The following is a 23156-nucleotide window of genomic DNA, read 5'->3' as shown; positions in this document are numbered from 1 at the left end:
CTGGGTGACTCTGGGCAAGTCACTTCACTTCTCTGGGCCTCAGTGCCCTCGTCTGTAAAATGGGGGTGAAGACTGCGAGTCCCACGTGGGACGACCTGATTGCCCTGTTTCTACTCCAGCGCTTAGAACAGTGCTCTGCACATAGTAAGCGCTTAACAAATACCAACATTATTATTATTAAAATAGCTCTGGTATGATGAAGTCACATTTGTTGTGTGCTGGAATACCACGTGATATCACGAGCTTTTAAAAATATTTTGACAATGTTTCTTAGGCCCTTACTAAGTACCAGGCACTGTAATAATAATAATAATGATAATGATAATAATAATTATGATGTTGGTATTTGTTAAGCGCTTAACTATGTGCAGAGCACTGTTCTAAGCGCTGGGGGAGATACAGGGTAATCAGGTTTTCCCACGTGAGGCTCACAGTTAATCCCCATTTTACAGATGAGGTAACTGAGGCACAGAGAAGTTAAGTAACTTGCCCACAGTCACACAGCTGACAAGTGACAGAGCTGGGATTTGAACGCATGACCTCTGACTCCCAAGCCTGGGGTCTTTCCACTGAGCCATGTTGCTTCTCTAAGTGATGGGGTAGATACAAGCTAATCCGATTGGACACAGTCCCGGGGGCTCATAGTCTTAATCTCCATTTTACAGACGAAGCAACGGGACTAATTCTCTTCCCCTCTTCAAAACCCTACTTAAAACTCACCTCCTCCAAGAGGCCTTCCCAGACTGAGCTCCCCTTCTCCCTCTACTCCCTCTACCACCCCCTTCATCTCTCCGCAGCTTAACCCTCTTCCCCCCCCATTTCCCTCTGCTCCTCCCCCTCTCCCTTGCCATCCCCTCAGCACTGTACTCGTCCGCTCAACTGTATATATTTTCATTACCCTATTTATTTTGTTAATGAAATGTACATCGCCTCGATTCTATTTAGTTGCCATTGTTTTTACGAGATGTTCTTCCCCTCGACTCTATTTATCGCCATCGTTCTCGTCTGTCCCGACTCCCCCGATTAGACCGTAAGCCCGTCAAACGGCAGGGACCGTCTCTATCTGTTGCCGACTTGTTCATTCCAAGCGCTTAGTACAGTGCTCTGCACATAGTAAGCGCTCAATAAATACTATTGAATGAATGAACACAGAGAAGTGAAGTGACTTGTCCGAGGTCACAGCAGACAAGTAGCAGAGCCAGGATTAGCACCCAGGTCCTTCTGACTCCCAGGCCCGTGCTTTATCTCAGGAGTGTTTTTTTTTAAAAAAATTCCATCATTGATCAGCCTGTGCTCCCACGAACTGATTTTATTGAAATTGCATCCATGCAAGAAAATCCCAGAGATTAAGAGATTTAGAAAAATTTCCCGTTCTCGCCTTAGAAAACCCACGGGAGAAAGGACAATGCACAGATGACCATTGCAAACTCAGGGCTCAGTCAATACAGATGGCTGGCTGGCTGCCTACTAGATTGCCGGTCTATTTCCCAAACTCGGACTAGAAGAGCCTGAGTCCTAGGGTGTTCACCCACACCGAGTCCTAGCTTGTTTTGTTTTTTTTCGGTTTTAACTCCCAGCTCCTAATCCTTGCTCCTTTGACACCCTGCTCAGCCTTTTCCAATCCCTCAGGGGTCTGGGAAAACGCTCAGCCGTGCACTCAGCATTCCTCTGCGCTTGTATCAAAGCCAGAAGAGGGACATCAAGCCGTACAGCCAGCCTGCCTCAACTGTCCCCGAAGAGTCGGATTCGTTGAGTCTCCATTTATTGCTTAGTACGGCTTCGGTCTTGGGGGGAAAACCAGGACCCCCAGGTTCGAATAGCACAACTCTAGTTTGTTACCAGGGTCGTCCACTCGAGTCATTCTTTCCGTTCCCGCTACCCATCCCTGGAGAGCAACTGGGTTTCAGATTGTTTCTTCTCTTGGCTGATGCTACCAATCCCCGGTTGGAGTGACGGAACGAGTTCCTTGGTCGGCCGAAAGGCACAAAGAGATGTAGGGGAGAGTGGAAAAGGTGGGCGATGTTTGGATTGGTGACGGTAGTGGTGGGGAACTATTTTTCCTCGTGAAGCTCCAGGCATAGGGAGCGTAGTACTCAAAAAGCCGCGGCACGTGTAAAATGTATTTATCGATAATAATAATGGTAACGTTATTTAAGTGCTTACTGTATGTTAAGCACTGCATTAAGCCCCCGGAGAGAAACGATGCAATCAGATCAGACACAGTCCCTGTCCCACATGTAAGGGGGAGGGAGTACAGGTATTTAATCCCCATTTTACAGACGAGGCTACTGAGGCGCGGAGGTTAAGTGGCTTGCCCGAGGTCAGACAGCAGGCGGGTGAGGAAACCGGGATTAGAATCCAAGTCCAGCGACTCCCAAACCTGTGCTCTTTCCACTAGGCTACACTGCTTCTCCGGATAGCTGGGAAGCGCTGAGATTTCATCTGGGTGTCGAGTCCTTCAGAGGGATGATTACCTGCTATTTTACCCTAAAGACCTCGGGAGACCCATGAGAATTCTGCTCACGTAGCCTTCTCGCCCGATTCCTGGTATTTAATTTTCTTATTTTTATTTTTTTGGTGGGGTAAAAAATTATTTGAGAAACACAACTCCTTCCAAGGTCAATCCCGTGATTTGCTGTGGAATGGAAAGGTCCAGAAGGGAGAAGGGGAAGAAGGACACACTCTCCTGAATGAACAGGCATTCCTATGGGCTCAACAGTGAGCGGTTATGTGTGAAAACAGAGGGCTCATTCAGCCGAGGTAGGCCTCAAAATCTACAAGGTAACGGTTACTCCCGGTCTCAGTCAAACGCTGCCAGTGGTTGGGCTGTTTCCAATTCCTAATAAACTTAAGAGTGATTAAAAAAGCGAGCTTATTTATCGTTTCTTCAATCTCTCTTTTCTATTGGAAAAGCTGGAAGATTTTTGTGGAAGGACGGGGCAGCCGGGGGTGGCTGTTTAGACAGGGCAAAGAGCAGCTGACTACGAGCGAGTTCTTGAAAGTTCAAGTATTTAATTCGGTCCCTTTGGGATTTTAATCTCGGGAACCAGTTGGGTCGATCTGTTTGCAGTGTAGCCAAGAAGCCATTAGGGACCCTCTTCTTTTAAATAAGAGTCCGTGAGTGCAGAGAGAGCGCGAGAGAGCGAGCAAGGAAGCTGAGGCCGAGGGAAGAGTTTAAATCATGAAACTAATTCTCTTCTCGGTTTTAGCCCTTACTCTCTGGGGCTGCTCTTGGGGGGCCAAGAGAGAAGCGCTAGAGAAACCCAACGGGAAGGTGGGTTCCCAGCAGGAGGGGTCGAAGGAGGATCAGGGCGCGGCCGAGACGAAGGAGTCCAGGCCGACTCCGAGCCCGACGAAGCAACGACCCACATCTGAGTCGACCTCGCCGCGTCCTGGACCCGGCCTCCCGGAAGGTGAGTAGACAGAGAAGCCCGGGGGTCAGTATGACGATTGGAAATGCTGTTCGGTCGGTGAAGCGGTCTGGGCATTTTCCTGAAGGGAAAGGCCGAAGCTGAAGCAAAATGCATCTCCTGGAGGGTCTGTTTATCTAGTCTATTAATAATAATAATGTTGGTATTTGTTAAGCGCTTACTCTGTGCAGAGCACTGTTCTAAGCACTGGGGGAGATACAGGGTCATCAGGTTGTCCCACGTGGGGCTCACAGTCTTCATCCCCATTTTCCAGATGAGGTAACTGAGGCCTGGGGGAGATACAGGGTCATCAGGATGTCCCACGTGGGGCTCACAGTCTTCATCCCCATTTTCCAGATGAGGGAACTGAGGCCCAGAGAAGTGAAGTGACTTGCCCACAGTCACCCAGCTGCCAAGTGGCAGCGCTGGGATTCGAACCCGTGACCTCTGACTCCCAAGCCCGGGCTCTTTCCGCTGAGCCACGCTGCTATCCTTATCCATGGATTGGTCACAATGCCACACTCAACGTTAGCACCTTTTGGCGGGGGTGAGAAGGCGCTGCTTACGTCGGCTTTGGTATTCGGGAAGTCACACTCCCTCAGGCCGAACACGCGGTGCTTTCGGCCACAGGGCAGGTGAGGAGAAGCAGCGTGGGTCAGTGGAAAGAGCCCGGGCTTTGGAGTCAGTGGTCATGGGTTCGAATCCCGGCTCTGCCACTTGTCAGCTGTGTGACTGTGGGCGAGTCACTTCACTTCTCTGTGCCTCAATTACCTCATCTGTAAAATGGGGATTAAGACTGTGAGCCCCAGGTGGGACAACCTGATTGCCCTGTGTCTACCCCAGCGCTTAGAACAGTGCTCTGCACATAGTAAGCGCTTAACAAATACCAACATTATTACTATTATTATTTATAAAGTGCTTCGGGATCCTTGAAGGCGAGAGGTTGGGGAGAGACGGCGTCGTCGTCGTTTAGCTCCTTGTCCTTGCTTTTCCATTTCATCCCAGGAGATGTCAGTTGTCGCTGATTTAACGTTGCGGCCATTCGCTTGCTGGGGTGTTTAGAAGGTGAGGCCAAGATCACTAGCAAGAGGCAACGCGGAGAATCAAGGGGCAGAGAAAGGAAAGAAGAATACGAAGCAGTGTGGCTTAGTAGAAAGAGCACAAGTCTGGGAGTCAGAGGACCTGGGTTCTAATCGCGGCGCTGGTACTCGTCCGCCGTGTGTGTCCTTGGGCAAGTCACTTGACTTCTCTGGGGCTCGGTTACCCCATCTGTACACAGCGCGGCTCAGTGGAAAGAGCCCGGGCTTGGGAGACAGAGGCCGTGGGTTCGAATCCCAGCTCTGCCACTTGTCAGCTGGATGACTGTGGGCAAGTCACTTCACTTCTCTGTGCCTCAGTGACCTCATCTGTAAAATGGGGATGAAGACTGTGAGCCCCACGTGGGACAACCTGATGACGCTGTATCTCCCCCAGCGCTTAGAACAGTGCTCTGCCCATAGTAAGCGCTTAACAAATAGCAACATCATTGTTATTATTATTACGATGGGAATTTATCCTGTGAGTCCCACGACGATGATGGCATTTGTTAAGCGCTTACTATGTGTCTGGCACTGTTCTAAGCGCTGGCATAGAGACAGGCTAATCAGGTTGGACACAGTCCCTGTCCCACGTGGGGCTCACAGTCTTAATCCCCATTTTACAGAGGAGGTAGCTGAGGCACAGAGAAGTTAGGTGACTTGCCCAAGGTCACACAGCAGACAAATGACAGAGCCGGTATTAGAACCCAAGTCCTCTTGACTCCTAAGCCCGTGTTCCATCCTCAGTGGAAAGAGCCCGGGCTTGGGAGTCAGAGGTCATGGGTTCAAATCCTGGCTCTGCCACTTGGCTGCTGTGTGACTGTGGGCAAGTCGCTTCACTTCTTGGTGCCTCAGTTACCTCATCTATAAAATGGGGATTAACTGTGAGCCTCACGTGGGACAACCTGATTACCCTATGTCTACCCCGGCGCTCAGAACAGTGCTCTGCACATAGTAAGTGCTTAACAAATACCAATATCATTATTATTATGACACGGACTGTGTCCAACCTTGTTTCTACCCCGGTGCATAGCACACGACCTGGCAAATAGTAAGCACTTAACCAGTACCCTTTAAAAAATTGTTTTAGCCGTTAGGAGAGCTGGGCTCTGGTTGAGCCTGCAAGACAGAAACCTTGGACAAGATAGCCTGACCATCTGCTCTGTCTCGGCCTAAGAGTCGTTGGCTTGCCCAAGGTTCTCCACTCTGGCCATGGGATCTCAATCAGCACGATGGCAGTCAAGCCAGGGTGGAAGAAAGACTCGAAAAAACTCTTACCAGCAGCACCCGCAGGGGCTGCCAGCAGCTGGGGTACGTACGATTCTCCCCTCCGGTTGGGCGTAAACCCGACCCAAGAGGAGAATGGAGGAGGAAGGCACTTGACGCCCTTCAGGGCCCAGGAGAAACACATTTCATGCTGTAGAGGGGGATGTTAAGCTCATTATTTCCTCAGGATAATCTACTGCATTCGAAAAACCATCTGTCCTAGATTTCCAATGACTTCTTCAGAGAAATAATTTCCCCAGAAAGAACTTGATATGCACAAATAATCCTACATTTCATTTTAAGAGTTATTTCAAACTCCTCTTCCCTCAGCGCTGCTAGAAGCGGGTGAATGTGCTGAGGCGTCCACAGTCTCCTCTCCTTTCTCCTTTCCATTCCTGGTGGAGGAGCAGGAGACAAAAATGATAATAATGGTGGTATTTGTTAAGCGCTTACTTTGTGCAAAGCACTGTTCTAAGCGCTGGGGGGATACAGAGTCATCAGATTGTCCCACGTGGGGCTCACAGTTTTAATCCCCATTTTACAGATGAGGGAACTGAGGCCCAGAGAAGTGAAGTGACTTGCCCCCAGTTACACAGCTGACAAGTGGCAGAGCTGGGAGTGGAACCCATGACCTCTGACTCCGAAGCCCAGGCTCTTTCCAGAGCAACATGAGGGAGGAGGAATTGGGAATCTTGGATAATCCACAAATCAATCCATCTGTGGTATTTATCGAGCGCTTACTGGGTGCAGAGCACAAGACTAAGCGTTTGAGAGAATGCAATATAATTGGGAGACCTGATCTCTGCTCCTGAGGAGTTGACGATCTGGTGGGGGAACTAGATAATCACTTGCTGGATAATCAAGAAAAGACTTTAATGTGGACCATTTTCTATGCCATTGTCTGAAAGCCACAATACGGTTGTGCCAAGGACCCCGTTAATACCTTCGCTTCTTCTTGGGATGGGACCTTCAAGAAAAGTGATGGAAGGGAATCCATTAAGCAACCCAGTGAGGCAGGGAATCGGGTTCCTTTTTAAATGAGCGAGTCTTGCTTCTACCCCACCTTCATTTTTTATAAAAGAACGGATCTTCGGAGCAGAACGGAAGGACACAGAGCTAACCACATATAATCCTGACAAGGTTCAAGCTTTGCTGCAAAATAGCCTAATATGTTATTGTTCCTTAGCGTTCGCAAGGCCCAAGCCTGAGAGATCGCTCGAAGAGCATGGCACCCCAGAGAAGCGAAAGGAAGTGAAGACGCAGAAGCAGAGAGTAGCACCCCAACTCAAGGGCAGAAAACCTCAGGTCAGAGTTCAAGGGCAAAAGAAAACAGGACAACTTCCCTCTCAGCCAAAAAAGGAAACCAAAAAACCCAACTGGGGCTTCCCCAGGAAAGGAATTGCGATAAAAAAGGGCCAGGCGACCCAGAAAGAGACCACCAAGAGAAGTCACGAAGCTGCTGCGGCTAGGAAAAAAAAAGAAGAGAAAGCCGTGTTCTCCAAGCAAGTTCTCCCGAGAACGAACGTGGCTGTGCCACAAGAGGTAGCCAGCTCCAAAGGGGAAGGGAAAAGGAAGAAGCAGGAAGACAACGGCGCAAAAAAACTGGGCCGGAAGAAACCGTTCAAAGGTAAGGAGAGAATGGAGCCTATCGTGTGGCTTGGATTGATGGAATTGATGCTTATGGAAATATTTTACCTCACCCGACTCTGGGGCTGATTTGATGGGGCTGAGGCACTCCCCAGTGGGGCAGAGCTGTGATCAGGGAGTGGAGAAGTTAACCAGAGGATATCATGATTTAAATGTTCTCACCTTAGGAGCGTAATGATAATAATAATAATAATAATAATGATATTGATAGTGATATTTGAAATTACCGTGTCAAGCCCTATTCTAAGCGCTTGGGTAAATAAGAGGTAATCAGATTGGACACAGTCCCTGTCCCATAGAGGCCTCAGAGTCTAAGTAGGAGGGAAAACAGGTATTGAATCTCTATTTTACAGATGAGGAACCCAAGGAACAGAAAAGTAGAATATTTTGCCCAAGGTCACACAGCAGGAGCCATGACTAATCAGAACCCAGGTCCTCCGACTCCCAGGCCTGTGCTCTTTCCGCTAGGTCACACCGCTTCTCAAAGCATGTGTATTTGGAGGGCAAACTCAAAGAGAAATAACCAAAGATTCAATGTTAGGTCACGGGGAAGGAGGTGTTCCGTAAAGCTTCACAGTTTTCCCCAAATGGCAGTGTGATCAGGGGGAATATTTAAATTACTCGACAACAGCTACGTGTCTTTTTAATTTACCTGTGACACCGAAGTGACTGGAGAAACGGAGCACAGTTCAAATGAAGTTGGAATACCAGTGAAGGTATAGAACGCAACGGAATAGGGGCAAGCGTCGGTCAACTCCTTATGGAGGAAAGCAGTTCACAAATATGAACTGTGGGCAAGATTGGCATTAAGCAAATGGCAGAAACGGATGGCAAAACAAATCTAGGGGGTCGTCGTGGATCTTGAATGAAATACTTGGGTCTCCCCAAAGACAAGCATACTATTTGTCCTGAACTTTCTTCTTTTCGGCCTTCAAAGATATTGTCTACCCAGTTCAAGGAAAATGGAGGGATGGAGTAGAGTTGTGGTTATCTGGATAAAGTTCATGTCCAAATCAATATACTAATCCATGACCAAATCAATATACTAATTATGTGCTTGTGGAAGAACCTTCTCCCTGGTATCCTCTCCCGCTGCTGCTTTTTCTTGTCTCCTTAGACCAATGGGGCAGTGGAGATGGGGTGGAAGGGTATGATAACCAGTACCTTCTTCCCCAAGCTTTTGCCCTGGCAAGTTTCTGGCTGAGCAACAGCAGTGGTGAGAGGAGGAATGTCAGTGGTAATGGTGACCTGTGCCCCCCATCCTTGGCACACGGACACTCCTTTGCAGCAGCGGGTTGTGAACACCGTAACGTCATCCCCTTTACTAACTAACTGTGGGGTTTGTTAAGCACTTACTACGTTCCAGGTACTGTGCTAGGCACGGGACAAGAATCTCTAGAATTCTTGCCCTCGAGAAGCTTACAATCTAGTGGGGAAGGCAGACACCAAAATAAATTATGGATAAGAGGAAGTAATAGAGTGTAGAGATGTGCATTTAAGTGCTATCGGGGGTTATGAACCCACGAGTGCTTAGGCGGCACGGAGGTGCCGAAATGGCCGCTGGGGGACAGAAGGTGGGGAGGCCAGAAATCCATCAAGAAAGGCCTCCTGGAGGTGATGTGATTTCAGAAGGGGAGAGGCATGGTTGTGCATATTCCCGTAAGTTTTATTTCGGCAATCAACCCCCAGCACTCCTGGCTTTTCAAAACCAAAAGAACTCTCTGAGGTGGAAGGGGAGAAAAGGGCAGAGGTGGGTGGGCTGAGGGGTAGAGCATAAGTTTCAGACAGGGGTTGGACCTGAGAAAGGACCTCAGTGAAAGCCTAACCCGTGATTATTTATATGGCTCAAATGTCCTCCGCCTCTTTCCTCCCTTGTTGTTTTCTTTCCGGCCCCAGTTCCGTTCTCAGGCAGCCGATCCCTTTACTGATTCCTCCCTTTCCTTCCCTCTGCCCCATCTTTCTCCTTCCCTTTTCGGCCCCTACAGAGGATTGAAATTCTTTCAGGTCCAGTGTCCGGCTGCATAGCCAGGCAGGTTTTCACGGCAAGGATAATCTGAGGGTGATAACTAGAAAGTTGATATTGTTTTGTGCCTTGAGGCAAACCCCTGTAATTACATATTCTTACCTTTTACTGCAAGGGAAATTGAAACACAGAGGGAGGGGAATTGGCAGTCTCCCAAGGTCAGAAATGGAGTCAAGACCAGACCATCTATCCTGACTGGAGTACCTAGGTTGTAATCACTGGTTAATAATTTGAGGGTTTGGGCTGGTTCTGATTTTCCTGAAGCATTTCATAAGCCCTGCCCACTCTCACACGATTCCCATCGCTGACCAACCTCCCTTTGAGAAATGGCCCCAGTAACCAATTCGGATACCTCTAGTATTTGTATTATTTTGGTTATAAGACAACAAATGACTTTTTTATCGGGATTAAACTATTAATGAATCTTTATCGAGTACTGTTAGAAAAGCAGCGTGGCACGGTGGAAAGAGCACGGGCTGGGGAGTCAGAGATCATGGGTTCAAATCCCGGGTCGGCCGCTCGATTACCTCATCTGTAAAATGGGCATTGAGACTGTGAGCCCCACGTGGGACAACCTGATCACCTTGTATCCTCCCCAGCGCTTAGAACAGCGCTTTGCACATAGTAAGCACTTAACAAATGCCATCAGTATTATTGCTTTTCAGTACTTTCTGGGTCCTCCTTGTATCCCCTTAACGGAATATTACCTTAACTCTTCCCCCATTTGGAGAATGGATTTCAGAGACGATATCAAACCTCCCGAGCTCTTTAGAAGTTGCCCTTCCTCCTCCATCCTCTAATTTGATCAGAAAGTGAGATTCCCTCCTAAAAGTGGGGACCAGATGTCTCCAAAGGGGCAGAGCTGTCAAAATTATCAGAGCTCCCAAATAACTTTTGTCTGGGATGAGTCCCCTCGGCCACTTCCTCCTATTGTCCCTCCTCCCCTCCTCTTCCTTCTCTGCGATGGCCCCGGCTCGGCCTCGCTTAAGCAGGAGATTCTGGCATGACCGAAGCTACGGGTCTCCGACTGGAGAGAAACTCTGGTTCATTTCGCGGCCCAGTAAAGGTTGGTGGAAGCAGGGAGGTGGTTTTTCGGGTGGTGGGGGCGGTGGTGACGTCGTCCTAGGGGACTTGAATCATCGTGGGTCAGGTTGTCACCCCTTCTGTCACTACTTCATCCTGGAAGGCCTTGTGGAAGGCCCAGTGGACTCTTTGACCCAGGGCCAGTGTAACCGCTTGGGCTTAAATGGCAGCAGCAGTTTATCAGTCCCTCATAAACGGTCCTTTCTCCTCGGTTTCCTATCCCACCGTTTGGACCCACCCCCCTTCTTAGGCCCCTGCCCTATCTGCGGGTAATGCCGCCTCGCTCCATAATAATAATCATGATAATTGTGGCATTTGGCAAGCACTTACTATGTGCCAGGCACCGTACTGCGCGCTGGGGCGGATACAAGCAAATGGGGTTGGACACAGCCCCAGGACCACGTGGGGCTCACAGTCTCACTCCCCGTTTCACAGATGAGGTAACCGAGTCCCAGAGAAGTTAAGCGACTTACCCAAGATCACACAGCCGGCAAGTGGCAGAGCCGGGATTCGGACCCGTCACCTCCTGACCCCCAGGGTCGTCCTTTACCCTCTCCGCCGTGTTGCTTCCCCTGTACCACCTTCGTCATTGTACCGCCGCCATCGCCATCACGGATATTCACTGAGTGCCTAGTATGTCCGGAGCGTCCGATGGGAGAGACGGGAGGACTGAGTTGGTTGTACTTATCAGACTTAAAATTAGGCACAGTGTTTTGGAGATCACGGCGGCTTGGTTGCAGGGGGTGTTTCAACATCACGAGGGGTGTGGACCCTCAGACCTCCGTGACCTGTTTACCTTCTCTTGTTAATTCTGTCACTCTAGGGGAAAGGCAACAGAAGGCAGCCCCCAAAGAGGCAGTCAGACAGCCTGTCCAGACCCGCAATGCTACTGAGCCAGAGAAAGGGAAGAGAGGAAGGAGAAAGGAATCGGGACGTGACAGAGACGGTCCCACGTTGGCTCCCAAGAAGGAGGATGCCCCAGTGCCTAACGTCCCTTTGGTTTTTGGCCCTTCGGTCGTTGGAGAGTCACAGCCAGGAGGGCAGGTACCCATGCCTTCCCTCCCCACCACCTGCCTCCTGTCAGAGTCCGCCATCGCCTGCGGAAACGTCAAGATGAAATTCATTCCTGTCCTCGCTGACGCAGGGTTAAAAACTCTCTACTTGGCAGGTAAGATGCACTCTACTTTCCGACTTGCGGGGATGGGGAAGGCGGGCCGAGGTATTTTTGCGCAACAATTTTCCACACGGAGAGGGGGATTTAGAGCAGGTAGACAACGGTCCACCCTCTCAGGGTCGCACCTGGAGAGTTTCCGGTACTCTACCGGCCTCGACTATGGGAGGGAAAGTCAAGCAGAGGCATATCCGTTCCATTCCTAGCTTGACCAGTGGCTAGCGAGTGGAAGGCCATCTGCTACAAGTCAAGACTCCCCTGTGCTGGGCAGCGGCGGCACGGGAGAGAGTCGAGGGCGGAGACTCAAGCTGACCGCACGGAAGGAGGCAACGGTCAACCAATTCTGTATTTTAACCAGGAAAACTCTATGGATACACTACCGGAACAATCGCAGATGGAGGTGGGATTCATTCATTCATTCAATAGTATTTATTGAGCGCTTACTATGTGCAGAGCACTGTACTAAGCGCTTGGGATGTACAAATCGGTAACGGATAGAGACAGTCCCTGCCCTTCGACGGACTTACAGTCTAATCGGGGGAGACAGATGGACAAAAACAATAAATAGAGTCATGGGGATGAACATCTCATTAAAACAATAGCAAATAGATAGAATCAAGGTGACGTACATCTCATTAACAAAATAAATAGGGTGATGAAAATATATACAGTCGAGTGGACGAGTACAGTGCTGAGGGGAGGGGAAGGGAGAGGGGGAGGAGCAGAGGGAAAGGGGGGAGAAGAGGGCTTAGCTGAGAGGAGGTGAAGGGAGGGTAGAGGGGGAGCAGAGGGAGCAGAGGGGTGGGATGTTCTAGGAGAGATGTGTCCATGGCGTCGCTGTGGGTCGGAGTCGACTCGACAGCGTAAGACAACAGACAAGAGTCAGATCAGCTTAGCCCATCCAACCTACCTCTGTAGTGATCATTTAGAGCCCCTCATACATCCTTAATCACCATCATCATCAATATAATGGCGAAGAAGTTAGACATGGTTCCCGGCTCTCACGGGAGCTCACAGTTTAAGAATCTTGTACTGTTCACCGAATACGTAAGTTTTGGAATAGGTCCAGTAGGATCCAAGATTTCATTTTTTAAAAGGCACTGTGGATCAGGAGAGGTGGAGCCATCTGACCGATCCAGGTGTTTTTCCAGCCTAAAATTTTCCAATTCAGCTCACTTCAGAGGGGAGGTGGTCAATTAATCAGTGGTATGATCAATTAATCAGCGGTACTCAGCACTGTCCTAGGGCTTTGGAGAGCACAGTGGACTAGGTAGATGCACTCCATATGTTCTTGACCTTCCGATGAGGAGTGACGATGTCCGCTCCTGCAGCGAGAGGGCAATCCAGGCAAGCGTCAATTCCGGGAGTGAACTCTGTCCCCTGTGTGCTCTGCACACGGTAAGCGCTCAATAAGTAGCCTGTCATAGTGGAAAGAGCCCGGGCTTAGGAGTCAGAGGACACGGGTTCTAATCCCCACCCCACCACTTGTCTTCTGTGTGACCTTGGGCACTTCACTTCTCTGGGCCTCAGTTACCTCGTCTGGAAAATGGGGATGAAGCCTGGGAGCCCCACGGGGGACAGCCTGTTTACCTTGTATCTACCCCAGCGCTTAGAAGAGTGCTTGGCACATAGTAAGCGCTTAACAAATGCCATCATTATTCATTCCTTCATTCAATAGTATTTATTGAGCGCTTACTCTGTGCAGAGCACTGTACTAAGCGCTTGGAATGTACAAATCGGTAACAGATAGAGACAATCCCTGCCCTCTGACGGGCTTACAGTCTACTAGGGGGAGACAGACAGACAAGAACAATAGCAATAAATTATTATTGTTACGATTATAATAAATACGATTCACTGGCTATGGTTCCCTACAAAGGGGGCTTGCCGGCTGGGGATCTAAGAATGGATCCGCTGGACATGGGCCTTTGTCGAAGGGAGGTTCAGGGGAACTCTGAAGGACACCTTGGAAAAATGGGGTAAGGTGTTAACTTGCTCAGGTTTTTTTTAATGGTATTTGTTAAGCACTTACTATGTGTCAAATGCTGTTCTAAGCACCAGGGTAGGTGCGGATTAACTAAATCAGACACAATCCCTGTCCCGTTGGGCTCACAGTCTAAGTAGTCGGGAGAGGGATTTAATCCCCATTCTATTCCATCGATCAGTAGTATTTATTGAGCGTTTACTGTGTGCAGAGCACTGTACTAACCGCTTGGAAGAGTACAATACAGCAGAAATAGTCTAGAGTGGGAGAGAGACATTAATATGAATAAGTAATTCATAATATATAATTTAAAGGGCAAATAAGTGCTGCGGAGCTGGGGGTGGGGAGAATATCCAGTGTCCCAAGGTCACAGATGGAGGGGCATAGGTGATGCAGAAGGGAGAGTGAGCTGAGGTAAAGAGGGCTTAATCGGGGGAGGCCTCTTGGAGGAGATGTCATCATAATGATACTTTGAAAGTGGAGAGAGTGATAGTCTGGCATATATGGAGGAGGAGGGAGTTCTAAGCTAGGGGGAAGGCGTGGAAAAGGGGTCGGCGGTGAAACAGATGAGATCGAGGCAGTGAGTAAGATGGCTCCAGGGGAGCAGAGTGAGCGGACCGGGCCGTAGTAGGAGATTAGAGAGGTGAGGTAGGGTGGGGTGAGCTGATCTGAGACACAGGGAAGTGAAGCGACTTGCCCAGATTCACACAGCAAGCAATTGGCCGAGCCCGGATCGGAACCCAGATCCTCTGGACTTCCTTCGGACTCTCTCCGTTAAGCCACCCCGCTTCCGAGCTCTGAGTCGAGCTCCTCTCGGGCCGGAGTCCGAGAAGACAGAAAGGGCTTCCGTGCTGCCGTATCCCTGTCTTGCCCAGACCTCGGATGACCCGAGGTGGGTCTGAGCCTCTCCAACGTCTGCCGGCCTGCGTCCCGTCCCCCGGGGCCGGGCAGGATCTTGAAACAGCCTTGGGCCCCAGGCTGTCCCTGCTTTTCGACCAGCTGCACGGGAACACGGGCCAACGGCCTCCAAAGGGTTACGGGCCCTGAATTACAGCTGGATTCTCCGCACCCTCACTTAGAGCAGATTGCAACACAGATCTCTCCGGAGAGGTGGGGAGGGTAGGGGGTGAGGTATGGGAGGCAATTATATTTCTGACGATGACATACAATCATCTCCTCCGCTGGAGCGGCGGCTGCTCCCGGATGGCTGACGTGCTAATTAAATTCACATGGAGACTCCACCCTCGTGACGGGACCAACCCCACGCCAGCCTAGCTCTGCAAGTGACAGAAGGCTGCCCAGAGAAAGCCCAGAAGGCAGAGAAGCGGCGTGGCTTAGTGGAACCAGCCCGGGCTTGGGAGTCGGAGGTCGTGGGTTCTAATCCCCACTCCGCCACTTGTCTGCTGTGTGACCTTGGGTAAATCACTTCACTTCTCTGGGCCTCATCGGGAAAAATGGGGATTAAAAAATGTGAGCCCCACGTGGGACGATCTGACGACCCCGTGTCCACCCCAGCGCTTAGAACGGTGCCCTGCACGTAGTAAGCGCTTTACAAGTGCCATAATGATTATTATTATTTGTCCTGGGGCCAAGATCGGTGGTGGAACAGAAAGTGAGAGGCTCCTTTGGAGAACGTAGCTTTGATGATGATGTGTCCAGCACCGTTCTAAGAGTCGGGGTAGGCACAAGCTGATCAGGTCGGACCCAGTCCCTGTCCCACGTGGGGCTCACGGTCTTAATCCCCATTTCACGGATGAGGTAACTGGGGCCCAGAGAAGTGAAGTGCCTTGCCCAAGGTGACACAGCAGACGAGCGGCGGAGCCGGGATTAGAACCCAGGTCCTTCTGACCCCCAGGCCCGTGCTCTAGCCACTAGGCCGTGCCGCTTCCCAAGTGGCTTTGGAGGTTAGCAGAGGGTCACGTGGTTTTGCCCGCCATCCCAACCTACGACGAGGTTGAATTTCTGCTCCCGACCAGCTCCCGATGCACGTTTTTTTAAAAATGGTATTTGTTAAGCACTTACTATGTTCCAGGCACCGTTCTAAACACTGGGGTAGATTCAAGGCAGTCAGTTTGGAGTCACAATCCATGTCCCACAGCCGGTCAGCCAGTCATTAGATCTTATTTACTGAGCGCTTACTGTGATCGGAGCACTGTACTTAATACTTGGGATAGTACAATGTAACCCATATAATGTACATTCCAAGCGCTTAGTACAGTGCTCTGCACATAGTAAGCGCTCAATAATAATGATGATGATAATGTTGGTATTTGTTGTGCGCTTACTATGTGCCGAGCACTGTTCTAAGCGCTGGGGGAGATACAGGGTCATCAGGTTGTCCCACGTGAGGCTCTCAGTTAATCCCCATTTTACAGATGAGGGAAGTGAGGCACAGAGAAGCGAAGTGACTTGCCCACGGTCACCCAGCTGACAAGCGGCAGAGCCGGGATTCGAACCCACGAACTCTGACTCCCAAACCCGGGCTCTTTCCACTGAGCCACGCTGCTTCTCTAATAAATACGATGGAATATAATGGACACGTTCCCCGCCCACACCGAGCTTACAGTCTAGAGTGTTTTAATCCCCATTTTACAGATGAGGTAATGGAGGCACAGGGAAGTGAAGTGACTTGCTCAAGGACACGCAGCAGACAGGTGGCAGAGCCGGGATTACCACCCTGTGCTCTACCCGCTAGGCAACATTGCTTCTCATGTACAGGTACTCACGCCCACTCCTCTAAGTCCCACTCCCTCGACCGTTCCCGTAACTCGGCCCCGGACCCCGTCCGCCGCGTGCCCCAGAGAAGGTAACTCCTGGCAGCGGCAGCCAACCGAACCCCGCACAGTATTTACGTACATGGCTGTAATTCATTTATTTTTATTAATGACGTCTGTCTCCCCCTCTGGACTGTAAGCTCATTGTGAACAGGGAATGTGTCTGTTCTACTGTACTCTCTCAAGTGTTTAGTGCAGCGCTCTGCACTCAGTAAGCGCTCAGTAAGTACGACTGACTGACTGAGTGATTGGCCGAGGCCAGGTGGGAGAGGGCCTCCGGGCTGCTGCCGGGGGGCGGCGGGGCGGGTGGCGTGGCGGGCAGCCGCGCCGTCCGCACACCCGCCCCTGGGTTTGCACACGTGTGCGCCAACCCGTCCAGCCCAGCGTCCTTTTAGCTTCGGAAACCGCGCTTGGGGAAAGCAAACTGTGCAGTCCGGATGAGAAGTGAGAGACGGGTGGCCCCTTTTCCCAGTTCAGCGTCTGGAAGGGGAAAGGGCATGTTTTCCCCCTCCACCACCATGGCTGTCAGAGTGGAAGGGGGTCACTCCCGATCGGAATTATTAGGATAATAATAATGTTGGTATCCGTTAAGCGCTTACTATGTGCAGAGCACTGTTCTAAGCGCCGGGGTAGATACAGGGTCATCAGGTTGTCCCACGTGAGGCTCACAGTTAATCCCCATTTTACAGATGAGGGAACTGAGCCACAGAGAAGTGACTTGCCCACAGTCACCCAGCTGACAAGCGGCAGAGCCGGGATTCGAATCCATGAACTCTGACTCCCCAGCCCGGGCTCTTTCCACCGAGCCACGCTGATAAAGCCCCTTAGCGTCGGGAGAGGCAAACGCCCGTGTTTCATCAACTGACTTTCTGCCCCTTGGTTTTCTACCTGCAGAGAATGAGATCGCGAAGATCCCGGCAGATGCCTTCTCCGGCCTGCCCAACCTGGAGTGGCTGGACCTCAGTAAAAACAAACTGGACTCCCAAGGGCTGCACCCTGATGCTTTCAAGGTAGCCGTCCCCGGCAGCTCCTCCGTCCCTTCGCACGACGCACAGCAGCCGGGGGGGGGGGGGTGGCGGGGCCCCAGAGAGGCTGGCGCGTACGTGCATTTGGGGGCGTGGGGTTCTGCGCGTGCGTGCCCCTTGGCGGGCCGCGGCCAGTTGTCGGCGGATGGACAGTTATGAAAAGCCGACAGTGTGAGGCGAGGGTAGGCGGGAAAACAAGAATGCCGTCGACTTCACCCACAGAAACTGGGTGGTTTCCGGTTTCCTTTCCGCTGTCTGCGAGGCGACCTTCTTCCCCAGCTGGCCGCGGGGAACCCTTTTCTTGCCACGGCGGTAGGAGCTCCACCGTTTCCTCCGCCGCCCGGTCCTGCTTCCCTGGAAGTCCTCCTGAGGGTTTGGGCGGCGGACGCGTTCGGTCGTATTTATCGACTGTTTACCGTGTGCAGAACGCTGTACTAAGGGCTCGGGAGAGTCCGGTATAATGACGTTGGGATCTGTTAAGCGCTTACTATGTTCCGGGCACTGTTCTAAGCGCCGGGGGAGATACAGGGTCATCGGGTTGTCCCCCGGGAGGCTCACGGTCTTCATCCCCCTTTTAAAGATGAGGTAACGGAGGCACAGAGAAGCTAAGGGACTTGCCCACAGTCACCCAGCTGCCAAGTGGCAGAGCGGGGATTCGAACCCGTGACCTCTGACTCCCAAGCCCGGGCTCTTTCCACTGAGCCACGCTGCTTCTCTTCATCAACGGGTCCTGCTTATCGAGAAACAGGTTAGGGGTCACCCCCGCCCTCCCGCTCGCCCCTGGCCCCTGTGCCCCAGGAAGCCCAAGCCTGACGGGGACGAGAGCCGGAAAGCGGTGCTACGCAAACCGCCGGCACTCCGATCGACCCCTCCTCAGGGATTCGCAGTCCCGTAGTCTCGGGACCGGGTCCGATCCGTCGTTCCCCCTGGGGAAACACCCGTCGTTCCGGCCGGTCGGCCCGGCTCTTGTTTGTTTTTGCAAAACCAACGATCGACAGGAGAGAGACAGGGAGGGGAAGCAGTGGGACGGATTGGGGAAGTAAGAGGAGCAGAGTGTCAGTCAGTCAGATTTATTCATTCAGTAGTATTTATTGAGCGCTTACTATGTGCAGAGCACTGTACTAAGCGCTTGGAATGAACAAGTGGGCAACAGATAGGGACAGTCCCTGCCGTTTGACGGGCTTACGGTCTAATCGGGGGAGACGGACAGACGAGAACAATGGCGATAAATAGAGTCAAGGGGAAGAATATCCCGTAAAAACAATGGCAACTAAATAGAATCAAGAATAGAATAGAATAGAATAGAATTTATTGAGTGCCTGCCATGTGCAGAGCACTGTACTAAGCACTTGGGAAAGAGATGCATCCCCTGCCTGCGACGAGCTTACAGTCTAAAAGGGGATGGAAGATGTTAGGAGCGGGATGCGAACACACACCTCCAGAGGAGACTACAACCTGAACGCAGCGTCCTAGGTCGCTCAGCCTCCCTGAAACCCCTGTATAAATCTGTTACGCGGAAGCGGTGTAACGCCTGCCGTGGGGCAGTGGTGGGGAGACAGAGAGGGACGGAGCGACGTCGGTTCCCAAAAGTCATCTTCAGCGGAGTGAGAAGAGAATGATATAGGCTGCAGGAGTATTTTATTGCTATTGTTCTTGTCTGTCCGTCTCCCCCGTTAGACCTTAAGCCCGTCAAAGGGCAGGGACTGTCTCTATCTGTTACTGATTTGTCCATTCCAAGCGCTTAGTACAGTGCTCTGCACATAGTAAGCGCTCAATAAATACTATTGAATGAATGAAAGAGTAGGAAAGAAACATTCCGATAGAAACCTTTCCAGACAGACCGAGCAATCGAAGGAGTCCTGGAGGGATTCTAGGATGGAGGGCTTCTTGTGGCGAGAGTCAAGGCCTTGGACTTTTACTATCCTCAACTCTAATGTTGTGTCAGATTATCTGGGCCTCAGCCCTCTGCTCTTCAACTAAATCTAACAATCAATAGTACTGATTGAGTACTTACTCCATGTGGAGCACTCTTCTAAGCACATAATAATAATAATAATAATGATAATAGTATTTGTTAAGCGCTTATGATGTGTCACGCTCTGTTCTAAGTGCTGGGGTAGATACAAGCTAATCAGGTTGGATCTAGTCCCTGTCCCACATGGGGCTCACAGTCTTAATCCCCGTTTTACAGATGAGGGAACTGAGGCACAGAGGGGTGAAGTGACTTTCCCGAGGTCACACAGCAGACAAATGATGGAGCTGGGACTAGAACCCAGGTCCTCTGACTCCCAGGCTTGTCCTCTATTCACTAGGCCATGCTGCTTCTCTCTGGGAGAGTGCGTTCGAATAGTAGGTCCGATCCCTACCGTCAAGGAACTCGCGATCTAAAGGGTGAGAGACGCTAAGAAATATTACAGATAGGGGAACCGAGTGAGTGTGGAGATAGAGACGTAGGTGTCGCGGCCTCAGTGTTTAGGAAATAAGGTATCAAGGAAATAAAGACTCAACTGCATAAGACAAAGCAGGGCTCAAGCTTAGACAGTTGAGGTGTGAGGACTGCTTTAAGCTCTGGGATAAAATGAGAAAGAGATATGTCAACCGCTAATATTGCATATTGAACAGAATCGATGCCTTCTCTTTAGAACCTAGCCAAACTGAAGCGGCTGAATCTGGATGGGAATTCTCTGGCCACGATCCCTTCCTTACCGTCGTCACTCCAAGAGTTAAAATTGAACGACAATGACCTCCAGGGCCTACTACGGCAGAGTTTCCGGGGTAAGACCTTACGTGGACCCAAACGTGTCGTCCCGTGTCCCCTCCTTAGGGTTAGAAAGGAGAAGACGGGAAGAAGCGTTCCCGATGTTCCACCTTCCCAGGCCGTGTCCGACCTCCACGGTGTTTCTCGGCCCTCCAGCTGCCTCCCAGGTCTGCCGTGCTAATGCCTTTTCCTCTTTCCTATAGCATGTCGTATCTCAACTTCTCTCATCAAGCTCTCGGTTAGCCCGAGATGCTTCTTGTGAGAACAAACAACGTGCAAAACCCAACTCGGTCGACTTGCTGAGCGTTGCTCTCCCTGTCCTTAGGACCCGAGAAGCAGCATGGTGTAATGGATAGAACACGGGCCTGGGAGTCAGAAGGTCATGGGTTCTATTCCCGGCTCCGCCACTTGTCTGCTGTGTGACCTTGGGAGAGTCACTTCACTTCTCTGGCCCTAAATTACCTCATCTGGAAAATGGGGACTGAGACTGTGAGCCCCACGCGGGACAGGGACTTTGTCCAACCTGATCTGCTTGTATCCACCCCAGCGCTTAGTACAGTGCCTGGCCCATAGTTCAGTGCTTAACAAATACCGTAATTATTATTATTATTGTTACCTGGGGTTTTGTCATCTCCTCCCCATTGTGTAAATTTTAAACCGCCGTGGCCCACTTGATATTGAATCCCCAAAGCAATAGAGAAGCAGTGTCACCTAGTGGAAAGAGCACGGGCCTGGGTGTCAGAGGACCTTGGCTCTAATACCGGCTCCACAACTGGTCTGCTGTGTGGCTTTGGGCAAGTCACTTCATGTCTCTGTGCCTCTGATTCCTCAACCGTAAAACTGGGGGATTAAATCCTCCTCCCTTCTACCTAGACTGTGAGTCCCAAGCGGGACAGGGACTGCGTCCAAACCGATAACCTTATATCTACCCCAGGACGTAGAACGGTGCTTGGCACATAGTAAGCATTTAACGAATACCAAAATTATTATGATTTATTATTGCACTTCTAAAGTACACGTCACCCCGAAAGTCTTCCCTTTCTGCTTACCCAACGAAACAAGAGGCATTCAAGCCACTTGCAGGGTGACAGGCAAACAACTTTGCCACTAGGACTTAGTAGAACACCACCTAAGATGAGGAAATGAAGGGAAAAAATAATAATACCAATAATAATGAGGACAGTAATGGTATCTGTTAAGCATTTACTAGGTGTTTGCTTAGTATAGTGCTTTGCACACAGTAATAATAATAGTAATGATAATGTTGGTATTTGTTAAGCGCTTACTATGGGCAGAGCACTGTTCTAAGCGCCGGGTTAGATACAGGGCAATCAGGTCGTCCCACGTGAGGCTCACAGTCTTAATCCCCATTTTCCAGATGAGGTCACTGAGGCCCAGAGAAGTGAAGTGACTTGCCCACAGTCACACAGCTGACAAGTGACAGAGCCGGGATTCGAACCCATGACCTCTGCCTCCCAAGCCCGGGCTCTTTCCACTGAGCCACGCCGCTTCCAAGCGCAATTACTACGACTGGATCTATCTCACATCTCCGCTTTACTACGCTGGCGATGGGGAAAGTGTCACAATAAGCACCTATGTTTCTGACGTGATTGGTCATCCAAAGTTAATTTGGGATCGTGATGAATCCATCAACGGTATTTATTGAGTGCTTATTGTGTGCAGAGTATTGTACCGAGAGCTTGGTAAAGTACAACAGAATCGGTAGACAAATTCACCGTCCGCAACAAGCTTACAGTCTAGTTTGGTAGGTGCGACAGTGAAGGTCAAATGAAGGGGTCGAACACTTTGGAAAATCTGAGAGGCCAGTGTTATTTCCTGTATTGAGGGGGGAAAAGTCATGTTGATATTCTGGAAGTGCAACCTAGAATAGCTGGATCAGAACTCTGACTGGGATCACCAAGCAGTTAGTACAGCGCCCTGCACACAGTAAGCGCTCAATAAACCTGACTGATCGTTCACGCCAACAAGATGTCATGGCGGTTTTCACATTCAGCTTTCTCATCTGTCTTTTGGAAGACGGTGCAGCTAAACGTTCATCAGATAAGATTTCTGGAATTGTCTGGCTGCTCGGATCCACGAGGGCCAACATGAAGAAGCGGGGCCACGTGAGGAGGGCAAGTCAGGGCCGACGTTGCTCGTTGTCCCTGTTTAGCATCTGGTAGCTTGTAGAGGTAAAGCATCCTGACCGCATTCGAGATAGAATGGGCACGTAGAGCAGTCATTCAGCTCCCAGCCAAGTCTCCGCTGGACAGGAGACAACCGACTGCTGCCAGAGAAGACAGCGGCGCCTCTTTTAGTCGCGGTTGGACCTGGCGTGAGCTTGAGCTTAGCAGGAGAAGGTTCCGTTCTCTCTCGGTTCCTGGCACGTGTTCAGTCAGTCTCATCGTACTTCTCTTCCCCATCGGTAATGCACCGATCGCGAACTCTTCTCCCCTCTATCCTCCGTCACCCCTCCACTCCCCGAGGATGTTGCGGTCCAAAGAAGGAGCGAAAACAACCAACGTTAGTGGAGCCCGGGCTCTCTTGCTTCCGCCCCTCGTGACGGGGGTGCTGTGGAAAATCGATCAGTCCATCAGTGGTAATTTATTGAATGCTGACTATGCGCAGAGCACTGTACTAAGCACCTGGGAGAGTACAATGCAACGGAACACCTTGCTCTGCCTTGGGGCAGTCCACTAGAATTACTAGACCTGATTTCTTCCCTCAAACTATTCACAGTTCAGCTAGGGAGAGACACTGAAACAAATTACAGAGAGGCGGAAGTAGATTAGAAAGATTTTACATAAGTTGCTGTGGGTATTTAAGGGCTTTAGGCGGCCCAGAAGTGCCGAAATGGCAGGTGGGGCGGCTCCTGATGGAGATTGAATACCATTAGGTTAGACTGGATACCGACAGACTGGAAGACTGTGAATTCTATT

General features: G+C 50.6%; 1 protein-coding gene and 1 non-coding gene across 3 annotated transcripts in view; both read left to right on the top strand.

Annotated features, from left to right (window-relative positions):
• The first annotated feature begins 2403 nt into the window (after nt 1-2403).
• The window catches only part of LOC100079856 (extracellular matrix protein 2), a 47657-nt gene continuing 26904 nt past the window's right edge, over nt 2404-23156 (top strand). For both annotated transcript variants that reach the window (XR_005660136.1, XM_039912429.1), the window contains exons 1-5: nt 2404-3413; nt 6939-7379; nt 11329-11673; nt 17329-17444; nt 20102-20234. Coding sequence is in view for 1 of the 2 variants with exons in the window: in XM_039912429.1 (XP_039768363.1) it covers nt 3182-3413; nt 6939-7379; nt 11329-11673; nt 17329-17444; nt 20102-20234 (1267 nt within the window). In the remaining variant the exon portion in view is untranslated. The remainder of the gene's footprint in view (nt 3414-6938; nt 7380-11328; nt 11674-17328; nt 17445-20101; nt 20235-23156) is intronic.
• On the top strand, nt 11787-11924 carry LOC114813082. The gene has a single exon (XR_003760693.1). It is a non-coding gene; the product is annotated as a small nucleolar RNA SNORA7 (small nucleolar RNA).

Source organism: Ornithorhynchus anatinus, chromosome 6 (genome assembly GCF_004115215.2).
Source record: "Ornithorhynchus anatinus isolate Pmale09 chromosome 6, mOrnAna1.pri.v4, whole genome shotgun sequence".
Classification (NCBI taxonomy): domain Eukaryota; kingdom Metazoa; phylum Chordata; class Mammalia; order Monotremata; family Ornithorhynchidae; genus Ornithorhynchus; species Ornithorhynchus anatinus.
This window is presented reverse-complemented; position numbering and strand designations above follow the sequence as displayed.